Source organism: Corapipo altera, unplaced genomic scaffold (assembly GCF_003945725.1).
Source record: "Corapipo altera isolate COAL_440 unplaced genomic scaffold, ASM394572v1 69, whole genome shotgun sequence".
In the NCBI taxonomy this organism is placed as follows: Eukaryota; Metazoa; Chordata; class Aves; order Passeriformes; family Pipridae; genus Corapipo; species Corapipo altera.
In genome coordinates this window covers 950,813-975,750 of record NW_020884908.1, presented here as the reverse complement: position 1 = coordinate 975,750, position 24,938 = coordinate 950,813, and the positions used below count along the sequence as shown (strand labels likewise).

At 42.3% G+C, this 24,938-nt stretch overlaps 1 protein-coding gene across 1 annotated transcript in view; it reads right to left on the bottom strand.

Moving 5' to 3' along the window:
• TBC1D9 (TBC1 domain family member 9) overlaps window positions 1-2,981 on the bottom strand; it is a 53,594-nt gene extending 50,613 nt beyond the window's left edge. The window contains exon 1 of the mRNA XM_027652665.1: window positions 2,855-2,981. Coding sequence (XP_027508466.1) covers window positions 2,855-2,981 — 127 coding nt within the window. The remainder of the gene's footprint in view (window positions 1-2,854) is intronic.
• Between the last annotated feature and the right edge of the window lie 21,957 nt (window positions 2,982-24,938).

Below are 24,938 nucleotides of genomic sequence, written 5' to 3'. Positions count from 1 at the left end.
TAAACCTGACATGATCACGGATGAAGAGAAGGGCATCACACTTAACCCTGATCAGTTTGCTGATGGGGTAGTTTCACAGCAAATCTAGATTTGAGGGCTCTGCCAGAAAATCAATGCTTCTCATTGTCTACCCACTGCTTAAGTTACACAGTGAAGCCAGGTAATGTCATCAACCCCATAGTCTCATCAATTTGAAAGTCAATTGTCATTCGACAATTCAAGACAAATGACTTCAAGAGTCAATAATGAAGGAGTACAAGTCAGAAAATGTTAGATCAAAAAATAAAAAATAAAGGACAGCTGTATTTACATCCTCTCTTGCAAATATGCATTCAGGCCATCCCCACCACAGTGTAAAATCCTGCATACAGTATTTCTAGACAGTTTCAAGGACACATAAGCCAGTTTCCCACAGAGCAACCAGGCCAAATTTTATACCACATTCATGGATGGATAACTTTTTAGATTATATCTGAGCAAAATTCAGCATTATGTCACTACAGAAAGGACAATTACGGAGAAAAAAACCCTAACCCACCATTCATAAAAGGTTCTTTTTTATTCCTGTTTCCTTACTTTTGATCAGATAACCTCCAGCTCTGTCACAAGAACAGTATCATATCATCTACAGAACTTCCACAGGGTCATCCTAAATGCTATCATTGCTGCAAATTATGTATCCTGTTTACCTTTTCAGCAGATTTTTTTATTCTGAACCCTCAGGATCAGCTAGGTCCCTCAATACCTTGCTTTTACCAGTCTTCCCTACTGGCAACAACCCATTGGCTTTCTCTACCTGCCTTGGCCCTCAATGGGCAGACCACAGCTGTTAGAACAACCAGTGTAAAATTCCAGTATTTCCATGAAAAAACAAATAATCATAAGTTCCACTTATTACTGTGCCTGCCGATCTGTGATTGGCCTGCACACTCTACATCCCCATCTTTCTTTCCTTCTTTTATTCTTCCTTCCTTCCTCTTCCACCTTCTATTGACCACTGTGTCAAAAATTCTTGTCATTTTAGCACGTGGTCTAACAAGTTCCCGTATAGCCCTTTAAATACTGACAGCACCAATAACTTAATAATGGGGGATTGATTAGTTATGGGTTTGGCAGCATACTGGAAAAAGTACAATATTTTTCTGGCTCTTCTCTGTGCAAACAAACAAACCCCCTGGAAGTTGCCTTATTGCTACTACCTCAGTGCAACCGCTGCTGCAATTCCAGGCAAAGCACAGGAACTAATAAAAGCTACATGGAAAGCAGTTTTCAAAATACATGTAGAAATTTTGCCTCCTAAACAATATCCACTATACAGACTTCATTCACAAACTAAAATAATGGATACAGTGAACAAATATTTACATTCCAAGGGGCAGGGGGGAAATGCAGAAACAAAGAACTATTTCTGTATTCTGAACTTCTACCAAATGCTGCTGGCTTATCTGGCTTTTACAAAAAAAACTGCACATTTATGAATCCTACTCCCACTCAAGGACAAAATCTTCAAAAGTGATCTCTCCATCTGTACAGTGGTATCACCAAGCAAACAACTACAAGAAGACTCAGGTATATATGCACTGTGCAAACAGGTTAAGGAGAAAACTCTTAAATTCTCAACATGTTGCCCCAATAACTGAGGAATGACTGGAAAATAGATGGGTATCTCAAATTATCTCTAATTCAAAGATAACAAAGTCAGAAAGGTAGAAGTATGCCTTGTCAGATCTCAAAAGGCCGGGGGGCAATCCATGAAAGGGGAGCCTGAGAAGAATTTCTCAGTAAATAGAGCAAGGGTGAACTTTTAAGGCACATGTCTTTTTATTGATTTGACAACCCTGTCCATAATTCAAAAGATTTAAAAAATAATTAAAAATCTACAGCCAATCTGGAGTAGCTGCTGGTCACTTCCCACACAAAAATGAGGTGGTTTATCAACACACAACACTGAAATAGACTGAAGACCTTGGCAGTCTCCACGAAAACACACTTCACAGCAATGCTTTAGTTCTGATTATAAATTGTTTACAAGTCCATAGAGCATTCAAAGACCGAAGAAACACTTAATCTCCTGGTAAATATGTACAGGACCTTGCACCAAATACAGATGTAGTCCATATGCTTACTTTGCTTAGCCTGAAGTACTAGTTGTCATGGAAGTGGGTAAAGAAGAAAGCACAGGTTTTCAGAGAATGAGTTTGACTGTTCTGTACCAATTCAAGAAGTACCAGTGGAAACACCACTGGGTTCTGTATCTCCAATATACAAAAATGTACCAATGGAAGTACCATTGGGTTCTGTATCCCCAATATGCAGATATGTACATACATTGCCTAAAGAAGGGTGTAAGGTCTTGACAAATGGATATGCACAGTACTATCGAGGCTTAGATGCTTATGACCCAAACATCTACAAAAGCGTCTCCACTTGCCAGCAGCCGGAAACAAAAGCATTCAGGGAACATACTTCACAAGGACATCGTGGAGAATACGGAGAAGCCGAAGCAAATCTCTTCTAATTCATGAATTACAACGAGGTCTTTAAAACCTTTTAAAGAAGGCGTGTTAGAGGCTCAACAACAAAACGCTCCCGGAATCTGGGCAAGTCACAGCCCGATGTACGGAGCCACTGGACACCGCGGGGGGGTCACCCCACAAAGCTCCAGTGCGTAAATCCTCACGGGAATCTCAGGTGCGTATTCCACGCACCTGAGCATCGACGGGGCGCCCCCAGCCCGGGCACCGGGAGGGCGGCAGGATCGGGGAGCGCCTCCGCATCCCCTGGGGACCCCCCCCCCCCGCACCGCGGGCACCGCCCCGCCCGGACCCCGGCCCGCCGCCGCCGCCGCCCTTACCCGCCAGTCCCCCGCCGCCGCCATCGCCGCCGTGCCCCTTCCTCCTCTGCAGGATGAAGTAGGGGTTGGCCCGCTCCGTCACCCACAGCGCGTTCGCCAGCAGCACCTCCTCGGGGTTCACCCACATGCTCCCGGCGCGGACAAAGGCGGGCCCGGCGGGCTGCGGGGGCGGCTCACGCTCGCACCGCCCGCATCAGGCGCCACCATGCCCGGCCGCCGCGGCCGACGGCGCAGCCCCGCGGGCACCGGCGGGCACCGGGCGGAGGGGCGGCGGTGGAAGCAGCAGCAGCAGCAGCAGCAGCAGCCGCATAGCCCCTCGCTGGGCCCCCGCCGCCTACCCGCGCTCCGCCGGGCGCGGAGGGGCGGCTGCAGCGGCCCGGGGCGGCGGCAGCTCCCGCCGCAGCGGTGACATCAGCGCCGGCCCCGCCGCCGCTCCGCGCTCCTCTCCCGCACAAAGCCCGCGGGAACCGCCGCGCTCCCGCGCCGTGCGCGCCCCCACTCGCTCCGCCCGCCGGGCGGGCAGCGCGCACCGCGCTCCCGGCACCTGCGCGCACCGGGCACGGGCACGGTCCTGGTCCTGGTCCTGCCCGCTCCCCGGCGTGGAGCCGCGGGGACACCGCGGGGAGGGAGGTGCGGGGCGAGAGCGGCCCCGCCGAGAAGGACCCGCGGGTTCCGCTGGAGGAAAAGCTGCTCGTGAGCCGGCAAGGCGCGCTCGCAGCCCAGGAAGCCGATTTTGTCCTGGGCTGCATCACAATCAGCGCGGCCAGCAAGGCGACGGAGGGCATTCTGCCCCTCTGCTCTGGTGAGACCCTACCTGGAGTGCTGCGTCCAGCCTTCTGTGAAGACAGGCTGAGAGAGCTGTGGTTGCTGAGCCCGCAAAACAGAAGGCTCTGAGAGACCTTCGAGCAACTTCCAGTACCTGAAGGGGCTACAACAGAGCTGGAGAGGGACGTTTTGCAAGAGCATGTGGTGATAGGATATGATAGGAGTGGTGGCTTCAAACTGACAGAGGGCAGTTGTAGATTAGATACCAGGAAGAAATTCTTCGGTAGGAGGGTAGTGAGGCACTGGAACAGGTTGCCCAGTGAAGTTGTGGATGCCCCATCCCTGAAAGTGTCCAAGGCCAGGTTGGACAGTGCTGATCTAGTGGAAGGTGTTCCTGCCCATGGCAGGGGGTTGGAACTGGATGATCTTTAAAGTCACTTCCAACCCAAACCATTCTATGATTCCCTCTTTTAACTGCCTGCCTTGAAAGATTTGGCCTTCTCATCCTGTGGCTCAGAGAAGTTTGTAAGATTGGGTGTTAAGAGAGAGATCTGACCTCAGCTTTGAAGGAAGCCATCCACCAGAGGTGGTGAGACAATCCTCTTTCCACAGTCCCTTTTTTAAGTATCCCTTCTCTGCTATGCCCCACATAGCATTTGAAATTCACCTCTGCTGCTGAAGACCACATCATGCCTATTGCTTAAGATGGGGGGAATTTTTGAGGGCCTGAAAAGCCCTAAAATAAACCAATATACTTGGCAAGTCTGCCAAGCACACTCAAAGGGAACAGTAGTATCCATAAGTAACACATTTTCTACCCTTGCAGCTCTGAACACTGTTTGCTTTCTAAGTTGTCAGGAAAGGGCTGGACTTGCTGGCCTCCCTTTACTCTGAAAACTGTTACTGTCCAGTCAGATACTTATATTTGATTTATTAAAGGCTTGGAGAAGAATAAATTAAGCCCCAAAGAAAACATTAAAACCGTATTCCAAGCACAAACTACTCATATGCAGGCTGTAGCTTTACGATAGAGTTCAGCCTTTCATCAGGTGGTGCTGGCATAGAGCTGGTGCCCAGTGCTCATCATGTGGAGATGGATACATGGTCATGGGAGAAATGATTCTTCATCTGAGGTAGCAGTCATGAGGCTGTTACTGTGTAGGTAAAAGGTTCAGGAGCAGGAAGTGACCATCTCTGATGGACACTTAAAAATTCCCAGTACTGCTCTCAGTTCCACTGCACCATGAGGAATATTCATCATCATTGCTGAAGGGCAGTTGCACTTTGAATGGTAATGCAGAAGAGCTTCTTTACCCTTTCTGAATTTATCACAGAATGAGGTTATTTTGAAATTTAGTATTGCTGAAATGATCTTGCTCTTAAAGGGCTTTTTAGGGCTAGTATTTTTAAAGAAAAATTTTGAACAAGCGAGTTTCTTATAGCTTTGAGGAAAAATTTCAGGTTTTGGGGGTTTGATTTTTTGCTTTTGTTTTTGTGGGTTTTGGTGGTGGTGGTGGTGATATTTTTGTTCTTGGTTTGTTTGTTTGTTTGTTTGTTTTAAACCAGGTCTAGTTAAAAACTATGTGCCAAGTAGCTTGATTATAGTTAAATTCTATCCTGGCTAAAATTAGTGGCAAAAATTCCAAGTAACTTCCTTTAGTAAAGACAGGATGTCACACACACAAGGCTTATCAATGCTCCCGTGTTCTCACAGGAGTACTTATGGCTTTACCAGTGATGTCACCACTGCCAACAATCTCCAGCAGAACTACTAAAGCCACACCAACATTTTAGGAAAGAATAAGCACATGATGCTCTGCTGTAGTTGAAGGCAGTGATGAAGTTAATTTTCTCTGTGAACAGTCCACTTGCCCTCAAGAAGGAAAAAAAGCATTATTAGAAGCTGGACACTCCTCCTGCTTCCCACTCCTCACCTACTTTTCAGCAGTGGGCACAGACAGTTATGAATGGAAAACCGTGAGCACCAAAAACACCCTATTATTGCCAATTAGTCAGCTTTACATCTGAGTAGGGTGACATATGTTACTGGCATAAAGAAAAGCAGAATTTCTAATATATTTCCTACTTATTTTCCATTAAGCGTTACAGAGCATTTGAATAAAACTGGAAAGAAATGAAATATCATCACTCAAGTAAATGGCATTTAAAATGAGATTGTACTGTGTCTTTTTGCTGCTGTGTTGTAGATAGTATCAAAGCATTTTTAAATGGAAACCTGATCTGCTTTCACTGTAATGTAAAATACAGTGTTGTGCTATCATGGCTGACCTGTTTGTTGAAGCAAACGTAAATATTTTTTTTCCTGCATGCTCATCACTTTTTTTTATCCCTCATGCAAACTGCTTGTCTATGTGTTTGGGGAGAGCTTCTGGAGTCTTAATGCTCCATGATGAAGTTTCAAAAGTTTCTTTTTCATCATGTAGTTTAGGAACAAAATTAAAAACTTCTTGCTAGTTCTGTGAATTATGATAGGAATTTTTTAAAAAAAGTGTGAAATGGAAATAAAAGAATAATTGCCTCTGCATGTTTTGTAGTATTTTTTTAAAAAAATTGTGTCAGGTTGAAACCTCATTGTGGTATTAACACTGAATGGGGTTGTTTAAAGTTCTCTATGTCATGAGATTTAAAACTTCAACATATATAATTCAATTTTGAAAAACCAATTAAAGAAATCAGGTGCAGATATCAATACAAACTAAGGAGTTATTTTCATATAGTGATGTATAAGCCTCTCAGGGAAGAAAATAAACATGATTGTAGAAGGACAACCATTCTGTGTAATATCATAGACTAATGCATATTAACACTACTCAAGCAGGAGAAAGACTAAATAAAGCAGACATTTTACCATTTATTCCCCAGAAGTCCTTCTTATAATGGACCTGTTCTTCAGATGCAGCCAAGTAGCATTTGCTAGTGATGCAGGACAGCCATTCAGTTGACTAGAAGCAAAGATTAAATATCCAAATGTTGAAAAATAATCTTGGAGAAATGCACACATTACTCAGGTTGGAACAACAGGCATATATGTTCAGGAGAAACAAACTGACTGCAAGCTTTCAGTCTGGATGAGGAACCTACCTCATGTGGAAAGTTAAATAAAACAGTTTCATATTCTGTGATGCATTTTTTGCAATTCCCTATAATTATGACAGCTCTTCTTCAATGTACCACTTACTACTTTTACTCTCACTGTGAATAAAAGCTTTTTTAGGCTTTTTTTTTCTTTTTTTTTTTTTACTTTTTTTTGTGAGATTCTGCAGTTGAGAGAGACAACTTGTTGCAGGTTGGTAAAGAATGGTTCCCTACTTTCCAGCAACATATTATATTTAGCTACCCTTAGGTGTCATATCAACTACTTTACCCTGTTGGTGTACCAGGCTCTCCATGGGTAAGGCAGGTGCCTGTCCAAAGTCCACGCATCTGTTTGTGGACTACCTTGTTTCATGAGGTGTGTTGGATAAGGCTCAAAGTTTCCAGCTCTCCTGCCATGTCTATAAGAGCCTTTGAACTCTGGTAATTTCTGAAGCGTAGGTGTCAGAACTGGACTCTGTATGTTAACAGAGCTTTGCCAATTTTTGTTTTGTTGCAACAGAAACAGGCTCAGTTGGTTAGAGATGGTGCTAATAATGCCAAAGTTGTGGGTTGTGGGTTTGATCCCTCTACAGGCCGTTCACTTAAGAGCTGGACTCGATTCTTGTAGGTCCCTTCCAACTCAGAATATTCTGTGATCTCTAATTCTGTGATCTCTTTGCTAATATGGACACATTCTGTCTGAATAATCCTTTTTTTTTCTTTTTGACACAGCATGGCACTGGGAAAACAATGAGCACTTTATCCAAAATCTTCATGCAGCGAAAGCTTTCCAAAGAAGGGATCCATATTTTGGCTATAAATAGTACCCTTTGCCTTATGTCTGGTTTATGGATATAAGCACTGGGCTGTAGTAGAGTGATCCGAGTCCTGATACAGCAGTGGCCTTACATCACTATTTATTATCTTGTCAACCCCTATGTCATTCAGAAACAGTGTCATAAAGATTCTTGAGCTGAGTATTGATCATGAGGTATATATGGACTGCTACAAGTTTCCCAATCACTACTATCCCTTTGTCTTAAATATCTCTGTGGGTTTGTTTCACACACAGATCTTACGACCAAGTTAATTTCATATACGATCCATCTTCACAATTAAAACTCTTTCAGCAAAACCCAGACATATGATACCAACTCTACTATTTCTGTTGCCCAAAGCCTTCACTCTGCCAAAAAACAAACAAGCTTTGTTTGACAGGACCTACTTCTGTAAGACTGGTCAAGAAAAAATACAATTGCATTCTTATCCTGGAACTATTTATTAACATTGTGGCAGATTGGTTACTCTGCTATTGTAATAAAGTTCAATGATAGACTATCTGATCCATAGTTTGTTCAGTCTAACTAATTAACAGAGCTGCTTGTTTTAAAATGTGGGAAGTACATCAGTATAAAATGAATGTATAAGAATTTCAACATCTGCTATCTTCCAGTGGAGTGAAAATAGAAAAAGCTTAAGTATGAAAACTCCAAAGAAGTTATTAAGATTTCCTGTGACAACAAAGCTGACATAACGATAAAGCTGAGAAGAAAAGCAGCTCTTTGGATATGCCTTAGGAGAATACGCTGAGCCAATGTTACTAACAGAAGTGGAAAGCCAAGAAACATTTGATTGCAGATGATATTTTAATGCATCAGCGCTCTGAGAAAGGCACAGTTATGATGTTTCAGAGAGATGCTAAGAAAAAAGGGAGGTGTATATCTTGGTAACAGCAGAATTGGCCCCTTTCTCTCAGATTCGGCAATTCAACTCCATCTTGCACATTGCTGTCAGCACCTTCCGGAGCCACCAGCAGAGAGGCAGATGAGAAGTCACCGAACCAGTTCAGCAAGCAGCTTCATTGGCACTACCTCTTCAGCATGACAGGAGTGAAAAAGTTTGAAGGAAAATACTGGCAAGGAATGAGGTTTGTTTTAAAGATTTTGATGGTAAATAATGTAAATAATAATTTGAACAAGTTGGAGATGACAGATTTCTTGAGAAACAACATAAGTTTTGTTGGACAACAGAGAAATGCTGAACTTAATTTGTCTTTAAGAGTGTTAGTAGTCAGTAATTACTTACCCCAGAATCTCTTCATTAATTACTTATGCTAAGTACCTAAATTTAAATACTTTTGTATGTGTCATAAGACTTAATTAGCTTAGCCCATTTCTAAACTGGTCAGGTTTGTTTATCCTTAAATTCAGAATAAATTTTGATTATGATGTTCCTTGCTTTTCTATATGCTGGGTTTTGTTATCTGTGTTACCCTAAAATAAGAGTGCACATCTGATGTGAAATTATTTAGGGAAGCAACATTCCATCAAAAATGAGGAACAAACCTACATTAGACTTATGGAAACGATTAGAAGCCAGGGTTCTGGTCTGTTCATTTACTCATTTGTGTTTTGAATGATTTACAGGGTTAATTTGCAGTTAGTTTACTCTAATGCTTTTCTAACTGTAGCCTGGGGTCTCCAGGAATGTTTCTGGTTGCTGAAATCAGAAACTTGAAAACTGTCTCAGGGATCTTCAAAGCATAAATGGGCAGGAAGACTTCATGAAGCAGAATACAAAATTTCCCCTCTGGTTTGGCATACAAACTCAATTAATAAATAAAAGTCATAGTAATGTGTTATAATAGCTGTGATTTTTCTGTTTAATTGTGTACCTCTTACCCAATAATGCAATGTGATTATGGAGGGAGTCAACAAAGAAGTTGATTTAGCAAGTGCTGGCATAGAGATGGTGACATAATTTGTGGGTGTGGATGTGTCTGTTCAGAGAGAGTCTGTAAATGCGGGTGGGGGGTTGGTTTATTTCTAGTTTGTTTGTCTGGATTTTATTAAATAAAGTAGTAGTCAATATAGATTTGTGTTCTAGGTTCTACTTATGTCTCTTCTGTTGAACAGGCTCTTCAGAGAACCAATTATCTTTGATACTTATTTCTGACACTTTGAACTTGGATTAAACTGGGGGCATCATTTTGGGTTAAACTCCTCACTGATCTTACTAAGGCCCTTTAAAAAAACCCAAACAATTGGGAAAAATAGAGTTTAGTTGAAGAATCATTACCTTATTTCACAAATTATTGTGCTGTGTATTTTTCTCTCATTTTACCTATTTTATTTTATCTTTCTTTTTAAATGTCTCTGAGATGTTCTCTACTTGCTTACAAAACATAAGAGTATGTGGCACACACCCAAGAAGCTCCTAATACAACTCAGTACAATCAGTGAAGATACGTCAGCAAGGAATCTTGCTTTGTGTGACTAAATGCTTAAAAAATTATGATGTGTCAGCTGGCATCTGAATTGATACTTGAAATTTCTGTTATATGTTCTTAAAGGAACTAGATGGCTCCTGAAATGCTGATAAAATATGCTTGATTTGACATCTAAATGATGGGTAATAAACTGTTTACCACTTACTTGCCTATTTATTGAAAATAACATAGACAGCACCAAGATTAGTTAAGATACTGAAATTTGAAGAGCTGACTTCCCTTGAAAGCATCACGATTTGCAGTTGAATACATTAAAATCTCCTATAAATAATGGCATTGTACTTGGTGCAACCCAGTAGGACAGATTTGCCATCGCAGTAGATTCACATAGCCTCCCAAAACCCAAATACATGAATTGATTTCCTGATAATCTTCTGAATGAATCATGTAAAGAAACACTGACCTGGCACTCTGCTCTTCCCCCTTGGTGCCCACTGACTTGTTTCGCTCACATATTCTCACTCATCTCTCTAGTTGCAATTGTTCAGTTGCTTTTGGGTTTTTTCCCCCTCTGTTTTAAACCTGTAATCCCAGAGGGGCTGCCATTGTTGCTGATGGGCTTTACTTTGGTGAGCAGCAGATCCATTCTTGGAGCTGGCTGGCATTGGCTCCATCAGACACAAGGGAAGCTTCTGGCAACTTCTCACAGAAGCTACCCTGCTACACAAACCCAATGCATTAGCTCTCTGAAACCTAAAAGAAGAAAGAATGCAAGTTTTTATTGTTATTCTTATTACTGGCTTTGTAGATCAAAAAAAGCCCCCTATATTTCAGCATTCACCAAACAGCTGTGGACAAAGGAGGCTTTGAAATGCCCGTAATTGTGAGATAAGGTGGTACCCAGTGTGATGTCACGTGGACTCTTAGTAAATCTACAATTCTTAGGAAATTTGCAAGAGAATATTTAGATGGAGAGAGATAAAAAATTTGATTACCGCACGAAGGAAAAAGGTATGAAACAATTTTGTGAAGCAGTGTGGAAGGCCTACTCTGATTCCTCTCAAAACAAAAGAAAAACAAAAAACCTCAACTGCCCCCTTTCACTTGCTTGTAGTTCAGACCTACTCCATCTCCATTCAGTGTCTAGAATTAATCTACTTCCCTCCCAGGAGGGAGCTGAGGGAAGATGAGTCAAAAAATGCCTGGTCACAGGCATGTTGCTTCATCAAGTGAGCACTGGTTGTGGCTCCTGAGCTATCTGAAATTGCAGAGGTCACTACAGGGGACCATTGCCATGATCTGGTGGATGTTAGGGAGGAGATCTAGTCTTAACTCACCCCTCAGCCTTTTTGTTAAGTCTGGTCATTCTCACCTCTCTAGTCCCAGCTTGTAAAATTTAGTATTTCTTCATTAGGATCCTCTTCACTTTCTTCCAGCCCCCTCTTCTCACTGTAGGCAGAAGAGAGTGGCAGTTTATTTTGGTGTTGCAACACATGCATAGTGAACAGTTCAAATAAGTGTGTCTACCCAAATGAATGTAGAAACCATCATGGTGGATGCAATTACTGCACAGCTCCCCAATGAGGAACACATTACCAGCATGCACATACCACTGTGCAACTTCTGGAAAAATACAGAAGTTGACTGTTTGAACATAAAAAACCAAAATTAGTGGTAAATTGCAGAATGCAACAACTCACAGCCCCCTCCCCTCAGAAGAAATGGTTGCTGTGGGCTGGGCAATGACTTCGTGTTGTCTTGTGCTTGTGGCTCCTATGGAAGAAGCTGCTCTGTACTCCCTGTCCCGAGGGAGCTGTATGGGAAGAATTTGGAGTGAGGGAATAAGGGACCAGAAGGTGTTGGTAAGAACAAGCTGCCCCTCAGGAATACTTAAAAATGATTCATTAGTCATTTATAACAATTTACCTTCCATTCCACTGCCTAGGCAAATTTATCTACAATAAATCAAATGTTGCAGCTGACCACATGTATAGGCAGTAGCTTTCTATAGAAAATTATATTTTGGATCATTTTCAGGTGGATATTCTCGGTTGTGCAGAGCACAGAAACCAAGAAGTAGAATTTCATCAGATTTTCCTCTTTACTTGAAAACAGCCACTGAGAGCAGTCATGGAAAATATCAGCTCCAAAAGAAACCTGTTGTGAAAGTCACATGACCAACAAGTCATAAACATGCAGAGCTAATGGCAATAGGATTACAACCTGGGCTATGCTTCCAATACAATTAATATTTTATTTTGCAGTTCATTTGATTTGCAATTCACATGGACTGTTACATTCAAGACAGTCCTTATAACAGAATTGCTAGGGATCTGTGTTATTTTGTTAAATGTCCTATAGTAGTCCTGGCATCTTTTTACTCTTCTCTGCTCACTTACCTTGATGTAGAAGAAACGATATGTAAAAGTTGATTTGTATCAGATATGAAACTTCTGTTAAACATACTATATATGTTAAAAATCAATAGACAGGAAGAAATATATCTGGATGAAGAGCTTTATTTCTAGGTTTTGGGGTGAAAATTAGTGTTAGAGAAAACCTTTAAAACATGACAGAAATTAAATCTGCTGTAGCAGAGAGGATCATGCCAGTGCTTCACACCACACATGCCCAAATCTGTTCCTAAACCTTCCAAAAATGTAGTATACATGATAGATATATTCCCAGCTGAACTCCCATCCTGCTTGTCACTGCACATTAATCTGTATCTGTAGAATCTTACATATTGATTTTAACTATAATTTTACACATTATGCTTTGTTGGAGGGTGGAGGTGGGGGGACACAGGAGTGGTGGTGTGTGTGGACACCCACAAACAACCTTTGTGGTGGTAAGGATTTTTAGTGACTTCTGCAAATGAAAAAAAACCACTGAAATAATGTGAACTTTTGTAAATATACAGATATACGTTATCTGTATGCATGTATTTATAGACAACGTTTTAGATGCATTGGCCAGTAATAAAGGATGACAGTATCCAGTGAATCATTTACCAGTTTTATTTTCAAACAAATTCATCAGTGTACATACTGTGGTCACATTGCCATGACAAAATTTTCAACAGTCCTGAATTGCAGCACTTTGGAGAAACCTGAAGTTTTAGAGGTCTCTGAAAACTGAGACAAACAGGAAGGTCAAATTTCAGATGTAAGAAAGAAAGAATTGGGAGATTTCCGAGCCATGTATGCTACTGATGTAATGAGGTACATCCAAGGCGAAATTAAAGCTCTTATTTTAAGGTAATATCCAATGAAAAGGTTGATATCTGTCATTTTTTTCTGCTTATAACAGCTTTAGCCATTGCTACCTTGCCCTGCCACCCCAGGAAAAACCGGATCCCGCTGCTGTTTGTGATGATGGAGGAGTCCTGCTGATGCAGCCCAGTGGCTGCACAGCCACAGCTGCAGGGAACTTGTCTTCATTTGAGCTTCCTTGTTAAATAAGTCATTTTAACAGGGCAGATAAAAGCAGCTCTGGGCTGCTGCTCTCCCTCCATCCCACTCCTCCTGGCTGCCCACCAAGCAGCTGCTGAGAATCTGGGATCAGGGTTTCTGCCTCCACACAAAATGCCTACTTTTACTGGCAGCAGTGTTGTCCTGAGAGCTCAGCCAGCTTCTCCACCAGTGTCCTCACCCCACACAGCCAACCTCTGGTACAAGGAGTGTTTGGGGCTTGAGCTGGAGGTAGAGCTAACCCAGCCTAAATGGCTGTAAACTGCACAGGCTCCAGGTTAATTCAGCTCAGTAGTTGCCTGCTTTCCAGGCATGCAAAAAGGCCCTAATGTCTTCCCACAGCTCCCCTCTGAGGCAAAGACAGCCTGATTTCTGGCACTGGACCAAAACATATTAGTATAAAGCTCCAGGGTACCTACTCACATACACATATGCAGAAACAGCAAAAGCACTGTTAAATCCAACAAAAATGTGCTTGATGGAGGCTCATACCCTGTCTAGATGCAAATATGCAAAATATTTGCTGTTACTGGTGATAAGTCCTTGGTTGTTAACATCAGAGCTCAGGGCAAAACTGTGCCTTGGAGCCATTCTGGTAATCCATGCCAGGGCTAAGAGAGGAAAGTACATCATTCTTCGACCCATTCTTGGCTACTGTAAAACAAAAGTGAAAGAAAGGGTTGAGAGTAATGGAAGAAGGAGAATGCAGAAGGAAATGGTTTAAAACTGAAGGAAAGAGAAAAGGATAAGTAAATATAAAAATAGAGGCAGAGAAAAAGCAATTAATAGGCATGTATGGAAGAAGGGATGGAGAACTGAAGGACAAAAAGGAAGAAATTAAAGGACTGAAGCAGAACATCAAGTTATCACAGTGTTTTATCATTGGCAGATTGCTTCAGTGTCTTGCTACCTGCTTTCTTGGATCACAGGAGAACTCAGTCAACACAAACATCCTGGCAATTCATGCCAAGGCATGTGCAAAGCCAAAGCTGCCAGGTCCTGGCAAGTGCTACTGGAGCTTTGTGCCCTGTGCTAGAGCCTTGCTTTCTGCTCATCTCCTTTTTCAGCTCCTCAGGGCAGCTCCTTTTTGTCGGGAGCAGTTTCTTTCTGGCTGTCACTTTCCACCTCAGTTGAAGGCAAGTGTCAGTGCTTTGGCTTGTGATTGCATGGGCCCACAGCATCATAAGAGTGCTTCTGTCATCTCTGGCAATGCATTATTTTCCTTCTTTCCATCATGATGCTTTCCATCAGGCTTGCTTCACCACAGCAGAATGAAATTGTCTACTTTCACTGCACAATTGCAAGGTAAAAAACCTCCAAATTACAAACCACCAAAAACCCACAAACAGCTCAAGAGAGATCACTTGATACAAAGAAAGCCTTATCCCCATTAATCCTGCTGCTTAGCATCAGCCCAATTTAAGTGGCATAATCATCTGCCCATTGCAGAGAAAAAGGTAAGAAACATGCTACTGGCTGAGGGAAAAACAAACCAACCCACCAAGAGCAGCAAAACCAATGTGACCTGGAGAACTTAAATAATTTAGAAGTTGAAGGAGTCATCATTTGATTCTAGTGGGAAAGGAAAACAGATTGGGTAAGGGTTTAAGTATGACCAAATGTGGTGATGAGACCGTTTCAGAAAGGGTTGCATATTAGAAGGGTCAAAAAACATTGTTGGAAAAAAAAAGAGGAAAACAGTTAACAAACCAAAGATGACAGAATAAATGAAAGATGACAGCAGTGATAAAAAAAAAGGGAATAAAATATGCCAGTACCTAAGATTGATGGTGGAAGAATTTACTTAATAGACTCATGGAGAAAAGTCATTATCTCACAGCTAGAAAGTATATCAATGTGCGCACCATGGCTGTCTTACTGAAATTAATTATTCTTGAAATCTCTATCTTGTCCTATAAAGACAAAAAGTAGGATGCATTAAATGAATCTTTCAAAATAATTTTTCAAGAAAGACACATTTCAAACAGTATTATATGCTCCATTAAAACACAAAAAAGCTGCTTCTGTGGGGGTTTTTTCCATGCAGCATCCAGAAGCAAAGTTGGTTGTAGCACATAACCAAAACAGGAAACCACTTTCAGCACTTTCATTAATTTTTCTAGGTATGACTAAGTATGAAATTGTTTCACAACAGGTAGGGCACCAGAGGCATTACTTAGTCTTCAGATGTGCTAAACTACTTGTTAAGTGTATTTTGAAAATATAACACTATGCCATAAATTATCAGCTCTGGATTATATAGAGCAGTCCATAAACATTACAACATATAAAAAGAAAAAAACTCCTTCTAAGTAACTCATACTCTATCTTAAACTGATTCCAATGTTGAAACAAATTTAGATACAAAGCATTAAACTTTTTTATTAACAACACCCCACAGCCTTTCAACAAGTGAACATTTTTACCAGTTGGAAGCTCTGAACTGACTGCCTATACCATTTGGAAGTCCCCTGCTGATAAACCTCATTAGCTTCTCTGTAGAATTAATTTATTATATATTATTATGTATATTATATGCATATGCATTATTAATAGCTTTGTAAACCCGTGCTAATGACTTTGGTTTGTCCTCTTCCAGGAGCTGTCAAATGCCAAAGAAATACCTGAAGTAAATACTCAGAAGCATTTTTGCACAGCAACTACCTCAAAAGTCCACAGCTGATAGCTCCTTACAAATCAGAAATAGCAGACAAAAGAAAATTAGGGTTGAAAATAATGACAATAAAATAGTGATCCTTTTTTTTCCCTTTTATAGAAGCATGGATGGCTTTTGCATAAAGACCAAAGTCTGTGTCATTGCATATATCAGTTTTGTGGTGTAGGATGGAGGCTCGAGCATTCAATCTCTAATATTTTACAATAAGTAATTTAGGAGAAATAACTGTTTTATACCTCAGAACTCAGTTTTTTCTGTAGGCTTATCTATGCAGAGAAGTGATATTTCTGTAGTCATGAAAGTGAGTTGTGGAAATTCAAGGAAGTTAATCTGACAAGATTGAAAATATTGAAGGTAATCTGCTACAACAACTACAGAAAATATTGATTCAATTTTACATAAAATAATCATTAAAGCAGTTACAGTCCTAACATATTACAAAATGCATGTACACACACATATATATAGAATGGAAAAAACTCAGAAATCAATTTGTTCATATCAGAGAGAAGCAGCCAGGAATACTTTTCATTCTCTGCACAGCTTCCTGACTTATTTTGTTTGTGGTTTGCTCTGAAAAGATGAAGTGTTCTGCTCTCAAGGCAAGAACAGACACAGAGCTTTTCAGAGACTGGAAAGTCATGTGTGTCTGGATCAGACTGATTTTGTTTTACTTTCTTAAAAAAAAACAAGTGGGGGGAAGGAAGCAAGCTCTTGTTACAGAAGGAAATTGCTATAGAGAGGAAGACAGGCTCATACAAATACATAGACAGATATTAGAACTAGATGACTTTTAAGGTCCCTTCCAACACAAAATATTTTATAATTCTATGAATTTTGGCTATCAGAAGGCCCTGCTGTTTCATGCATGTTTCAGCAAACCACAGGCCTTCATGCCCATCTACATTTTTACAGTGTTTTCTTCTCATTCTGATTGATCTCTGATGCATATAAATATCACACAGGTGGGTGCCAAGAGGGTGGTGCCAGACTCTTTTCAGTGGTACCCAATGACCGGATGAGGAGCAAAGGCCATAAACAAAAACACAAGAAGTTGCACCTCAACATGAGGAAGAACTTCTTTACACTGAGAGTGGCAGAGCACTGAAACAGCTGCCCAGGGAGGTCATGGAGTTTCCCACTCTGGGGATATTTCAAACCCACCTGGACATGTTCCTGTGTAACCTGCTCCAGGTGACCCTGCCTTGGCAGGAGGATTGGACTGGACGATCTCCAGAGGTCCCTTCCAGCCGTAACAATTCTGTAATTCTGTGACTGTTTTTGTAAAAACTGATCATGTAGTCAAAAATCCCTTTTGGAGCCAACCCCACAAGTTTCAACAGTTAGCTGGAACACTAATCTGTTGAAAATGATTTTACCACTTGCTTTAAACCCCAACTCTCTGATTGTGGCTGCAAAAGTGTCTAACACCCTTGGTTCAAATCTGTGAGAGTCTTCAGTGTATCCCAAAATGTAAATGAAACCTCCGACACCTTCAGACATCTAACACAGCCTGGGGTAAGAAAACCACTGAAAGGATCCATGAATCAGAGCCACCCTTGCTGGTAGATTTCTGTAATAAATAACCATCAACAAGGTAAATTATCTTTAAATTTAGAGTTGTCTCTCACTTTGGTCAAAAGATGCAAAAATGTGCCTTCCTAATGCAGAAGGACCTCAAAACAGCACTTTTGTGCAGACTGTTATCAAAATATTGAAAAGGTAATATAGTCAGTCCATGACATTTAACATATACAAGAAACAGGAGGTACAGTCACAGCTGGATAATGTGCAAGAGTTACACACCTGCTTTCACCACATTTCCTGTTAAAAAACACAACCAAACAACCAACCAAATAAAAGAAACCAAACCCAGCTGATTTATAGAGAGGCATTTACCCTCAGATATTCTTGATAATAAAGTGCCAGTACTAGTTTCAGAAAGCAGGAAAAAACAGTGCTGAAAAAACGGTGCTAAAGAAACAATGTTCTGACCTGGTGAAGTTTTCATGGGCTGCCTGCCAGCTGTAGGTCAGTCTCCCAGTATTTCCTGTGTGCTCTTTAGTAGCTGAGTATCAAAGTAATTGGAGAAGGAAGAGAAGAAAAAAGGTAGGGAGGAAAAATAAATCAGTGGAATCTGGGTAATCTGTTCAAGGAACAAAACTCCAGTGTAATGAATAACATGTGTAATCATTCCAAAATAACTCCTCAGACACATTTAAGAACAAATTTGCTTTCACCAAGCTTAAGTTTGAGAGTGAGTTGTATTGATCTGGATTAAGCAACTACTTTTTTTCTTCCCAGGATAAGATTATGCTCCAAGGAATCTTTCAGATATAAATATTCCCAGTATAAATCCACCCCTCCCATAACGTGCTTTAATTTTCATGTGTAGACCTGCGCTTTGAAGAAGGACAAAATTAAAAATTATTGCTATTGTAAGTATTTTCAAATTATAGTTTAGCACCTGCATCTTAGTTCATGACTATGGGAGCAGGGATAATTTGGAGGTTTGGGGATTTTCCATTGATTACCAATCATCACTTAGATAAGTAGACCCAGACCAGGGTGAAACTGTAGTGACACCACTGGGAAGATAAGGATGGCTTCCACCTGGTGCAAATCCACACGTCAACAGCTTTATGCTGATGCATTTCAGATGTGTCTCTGGACTATCATGGCCTATATTTAGCTTTGTATTTTGTGTCCACACATGCTAACATGGTCTGTCTCCCTTTCTGCTGATGGCCTTGGTGGCCAGTGGTGCCCACATGTTTGTTTCCAGATGTTCACCCCTGTGTCCAGATGGAAGGTGGTCTGGTAACAGCCAGAACAGCAAAGCATATCATGGATGAGTTTTTAATTCATGCCTCACTCTGCTTTACTATTTGTGGGCACAAAATATTTATTCAATAAAGCTGCACTGCCTGCTTAGCCAATTGCTTCTTTCAAACTTATTTATGAGGGATGACAGATCGAGTTACAGTGCAGGGTACGTTAATGGATGGTGAGAGCATATAATGACACCAGGATGGCATGAAAAATTATTCTTAGATTATTGAGAAGGAAGAGGCCTCTCCTAGCACAGATAAACAATATCCCATTATCTGCTGCATCTCTGTTGTCCTCAGTGGAAGAGGAAGGACTGCCAAATCAGGGAAATATTATTGCTAATTTGCATTTGTTCAGCTTATAAAAATGCATCTACTAAAGCTCAGAGGTTGTGAAAGAATACTTATTTACAAATCACTTGGTAGAAATATTTTCTTTTTCATAGCACACATTTCAGTGTTAAGCAGCATCCCTTTGAATGTTTAAACCCCTTTTTAATAATTACATTAGTTCAAACAACAGCTAAGTCACTTCCATGGTCTTTCCTGTGCTGCTCAATCCATATCCACAGCCTTGCCCTTCCTCCGGTGGATCTGGATTTTAGAGAGCACCAAGCAATCTACCCACATCCACCCCTGCATCCTCTGTGAAGCCCATAGCTGCTCTCCCACCTCTCTTGAATCACCAAGAGCAGCTACACCAGAGTAGGAGCTGGAAAAGAGGGGCCACTCTACTTACGAAAATATAGTTTTCTATGGACTGTGAACAAAGGATACAGATTTAAAATCCCAAAACAGAGTCAATCAAGCTCTGCTTGCTTCCCTCACTGAGGCACATAAAGCTTTTTGCATTGCACCATGTGGAGGTTCCTTTTGGAGAGGAATTAATCTTCCTCTGCAAAAAATGGAAAACTTTACCTGGCAAAGGAGGGATCCAGGAGAGCACATTGCACATCCTGACTGTTTCACATGCCCAGCAGCTGAGTATCAGCCTTGGAGGCAGTGCTTACTCATCCATGAGCTCAGCAAGCTGACAAGAAGGTAGCTCCTCCATGGGTCAGTGACCTTAAATTTCCCAGGAGTGAGGCAGCAAGCTCAGGAAGAACAAGAAGGTCCCCTGGTGGGGGCAGAGGATGTTCCTGCAGAGACATCAGCTATCAGTTGAGACACTGCTGCAGCACTGTAGGGTGTCAAATGTGACCCCTCCTCAATGGGTGCACCCCAACTCTCCCACCCACTGACTCAGACAGGCAATGCCATGGGTCAGTCTTGAAAGGGTGAGCACAGAGAGTGGTGCCAGGGGTGTCAGCAGTTCCCTCACCAGCACCTGTTTGGCTGGATGCAGAGGCATATCCATGCCGTGGGGGCAGCAGGACCTCTCACAAGGTGACCCCACTCCAGCACTATTTCTTTTATGGGATTTCACCCTCATGGGCCCACCAGAGCTGTGATGTGCAGGGAGAAGGTGATGACTTCCAGAGTGGAAGGGCTATTTGCAGCATGTACCTGCAGAGAGCATCCCACTGTGCTGTATCAAGCACGATGAGGTCTGGCAGGGAATCACATTTCCTTCCTCTTTTGAAGGAAAGCACCTCAGAAATATCAGGTTAAAAGCTTTTCCTCTCCCTTCTTTGCCATTAGTGGCAATTTTGTTTAGCTACTCACCCTAGCAAGACATCTTTTCACTTCACTTAACATACTCCCTGCCAGAAAAAACTCATAGAAAAGCTCATTTACTCGAATGGATGACTTAAGGACCATATGCAGGGGCAGTGTGCTCATTCATACTTATGTTGTTTTGGTCCTGACTCCCACTATAACTATCCTGGGCACTGTACTGGTGATGAGCTCACAAGGGGATGTGAAGGGACTGCCAAAGCTGCAGCAAAACAACACTCCCTCCCTGGCACACAAAGCAGACCGGATACTGGAGACGGTGCTGGAATCACCACCCTTGTCCTTGCCATTTCCAACAGCTTGGTCATGTCTGAGCATCCCTTCTTTCTCCCCTTGCCCATGTGGGCAGCAGCCATTGGCTGAGTCCCATGTAAGAAATCAGCAACCAGGAGCAAACACTTTTCCAGAATTGATTAACAGGCACAGGTAACTCAGCCCAGTAGAGCATTCAGTATCTGGCAGCAGTTGTCAAATTGACCACTGTCAATTTGTTGTTTCACCAGATGAGGTGTTTCAACTCCTTTTCCCAGAGCCTGTCAGTACCACACTACAAGCCATTTGGTGTGTCTGGCCCAAGGGACATGTGGCCATGACAAAGTGCTGCTGCACTTGGCATCATATCAGCTTTGAGAGAACTAGTTTAATCTTATTTATTTCACGAGGCTCATTTATTTCATGAGGCTCTTAATGGGACTGTTTCCAGGTAGTCTTTCAGGCACACCCTCAACCCTTGCAGCAGACAGATGTTTCTGGAACTGGGGTCTCTTGTACCTCTGGCCAAGCTCCCTTTCCCAACCACAGCCCAGAGACCGGCAGCTCATCCACAGACACTGGATGACACTGCACACAGGTGCTGGAGGGACATTTAGCTGCATCAGTCCTGGTAAAACAGACCTGCCCCCTTGGCCAAGCAAACTCCTTCTAGCAAGAGGCTTTCAACCCACCTCTGCCTGGCAAGCTCCCACAGATGGGCCAGGCATTGTGGCTGATCCTCCACCTTGTCCCAGAGCCTGGCTTCTGGTTATCCTCAGACCATCTCCTACTTCCACAGAGACTGCAGTCACAGTACCACATTACCCTCAAGGACCAAAGATTTGCTTCTTCTTCATTCCTGTCCAGGTTTTAATTTCTTTCTCATTCTTCTTGCTAGAAGGGACATGCTGCATTTCCAGCCAGACAGTCCCTCTAGCCCTTTACTGGTCACACACCTTCCTGGGGAGGATAAGGAAAGCTGTTTCTGCACTACCTCTAACATGTTTTGGTGTTTGTTTTTTTTTTCTTTAAACTCCCTACTCATAATTTATTATATATTTATTTATTTTATTTTTAGATACATAGTTAAGATGAGGAATGTATCTAGAGGTAGCTGGAATCATGAAACTTCATTGTTAATCAGCCAATGACTTTGGCTGGGCTGACATTTTCCTGGCTATTTTTAGAGTATGACTCAGACACTGCGCTAACAGAGCCTGCAAAATCCCTGTGGGATGATACCAAAGCCTCATTCAAAGCTGTGCTGAAGCATCACACGAGAGGGAAAGGGAGTCAAAGCAGGCAAAGGATTTTGTTCACCTGCCTTTGAGGGTCTCTTTAGAAAAGCAAGTCAGCATGGAAAACGAGGTGTTACGGCAATGCAGTGGGATATTAGGAATTGCAAGGGAAACAGTCTTACCCGGCTCTCACAGGAACATTTCCATCATTATTGGGCTGGTGGAAAAAATCTCAGAGCCTTGGGATTGCCTGCTACTAGATATGTAGCTGAAAACCCAGAAGACAAATTTTGAGTGTTTTTTTTTTTTCTATAGCCAGGTCTATGGGTAATTAACTGAAGCCCCTGTTTCCCTGCCTGTATGAAAGTCCGTGCCACAAGTCTCAGCTCCCATCTGGTCTCCCTAAGAGTTGTTACTGTGAAGAGAAGACCTACAGACCTGATTAGTGGCTATTTGGTAGGGTCCAAGGATACAGGAGGATATTGGGGTTGGGGGTAGGTGGGAAGACAGGAGGAAAGGCATCAGTCTTTTTTGGACTGCCATGTTCTCATGAATAAAAGCTATGCATCATTTCACAGAGGGCTGACAAGGGTAACCTTGGAGGCTGGTTTTTGCAGGTGTTTAAGTCCCTGTGTGGTCTCCAAGACCTGCCTGTTGAAACAGCACATCACTGGGGAAGAACCTATTCCTGTGAGCTGGTTTTCTCTTGTGAAGGATGATGCAACCTGAGCCCCCATCGATCAGCTTTAATGCAAGTCAAAAGCAGTCAAATCTGGAAAAAAATCATGAAAAAATCCCCTGGTTCCTGCAGTCACTGCATTTTATTTTTAATTTTTTTTTTCTTTCTAATAGCAGAAAGTATATTTGGCTTGAAGTGTAATGGAAACTCTGCTACATACTGGAAAGAAATCATCTAAGCAGTTAGTTACTGCCTAGCATGAATGCCTTCAAGTACAGATCTGACTCGAACACAAGTAGGCAGCGAGGCATCTCTGCACCCAGCTTGGATGTGGTACCTTGGAAGCTCTGCAGGGGTGGTGAGGGCAGGAGCCCACCACCACCCCCTCCCCCCCCCCCAGCTTCTGAAGGACCTGACCCTCTGTTTACTCTGAAAAAGGATTAAATGAATAAAAGCTATTGTACTGACATCCACCCACACTAAGCTGTTACAGTGAACACAGGAATAGTGCTCAGGGAAAGATCAGTGTCTCATCCTTACTATCACCTGTCCCTTGCTCAGCTTTCAACTACAGCTCTGTGACACAACATAATTAAAACTAATGGTTTACTTATTGCCATGGTGCTACTAATTACCTACAACTGCATCACACCTTCCCTGCTACCTTGTGCTACGCAGGTCTCAGTGCCTTGCTCCTTTGCTTGCTTTGGGATGCCAGGCTATTTGTTCCTCTAGCAGAAGGAGGGTTTTCCTTTATTTCTTACCCTGTTACTTGGACATATTCTGATTTTATCTCATGTGTGATCTTCCTAAAGTCACTGGGTTGTGAGGGAGCTGGCTCAGCCCATGGTAGGGACAGGCTGTCTGCGAACTCAGCACCACCACATCGATTTCTATCAGCCGAGGGCCTGGCACTCAGCCTTCCTGGGGAGATGTTACCAGTGACTCCACAGCAAGACACAAAACATTCATATCATGTGTAACTGGGCACTGCAGTAATACGCAGGGATAGCAGAACCCCCTGGGCCTCACCACCCAACAAGTGAGCAGCAGAAAGTTTAAGCCTAAGGAGTTCACACTCTGGTTTGTTTCCATCCTATAATTATTTTAATTCTAGTTAGTACAACTACAAATATTACTTGTGGCGCCATCATCTTAAGCAGCGGCAAATCCCACAGATCAATAGGATACTGCATTATGTTGTTTCCTTTCATTGCTTTTAGGTTTCACATGTTCCATGCCTTTATCTCAGGCAGAAGTAAATAACTACGTGATTGTTTTCTGCAATGGTATTTTACACATCCCTTAAGCTTCCTCTACAAACAAAGTAACACACATTTTGATATCCATCTTTAATGGGGTTAGAAAGTGCTTTGTATCCTACAATATTTATGACTCTCTGGGTACTTCTTATGGTAGATATCAGTTTTCTGAGAACTGAGTAGAAGTGCCCAAAGTACTGCAGACACAGAACACCAGCTAGCACAAGCCCTGGTGTGATTTCCAGCCCCACCCCAGAAGCCAGCTCTGAAGGCAGCCATGGCTCCTCTGCCCACCTCAGCTCCCCAGGATGGGCTGCAAGAGGCACAGCCCTTGATACACAGTGAATTATTTCCCCTGCTAACATCCAACACTAATGTGGGTTTGTGTTGCATCCCTGTGTGGCAAACTTCACCACCATCATGTTTCCCAGGAACCTGGATTTGTGGATACTCTGAACATGCAGACAGGCAGGTAATAAATGACGGTGAATGATAACCATCACCATGAGAGGCAGGTGGCTACTGGACCCGAATTTCTGTATGTACAAGCTATAGAGAGATTATAGATCCTCCACAGCTAAAGAATAAAGCTTTTCTGTGGAAAAAAAAAATCCCAAACCAAAAAAACCCACCATACTTCAAATTCATTCATATACACCCCAAACAGAGAACCACCTTTTTCTCCGCCCTTTTTTTGATGAACAAAAACCAGACCAGAGTTGCCTAAGCACAGCCAGCAGAGAAAGGTGTTGCTGCAGAAAATAGCTCCTCCTGTGTGATCAGAATATGAACAGCTGAGAACTTACACTAAAAGGAGAGAAGAAAAATGCACTACAAAATACAGAAAAGCAGCCAGGCTGCCTTTGAGCAGCAACGGGCTGCCAGCTCACAGCCAGGGTGCCTCA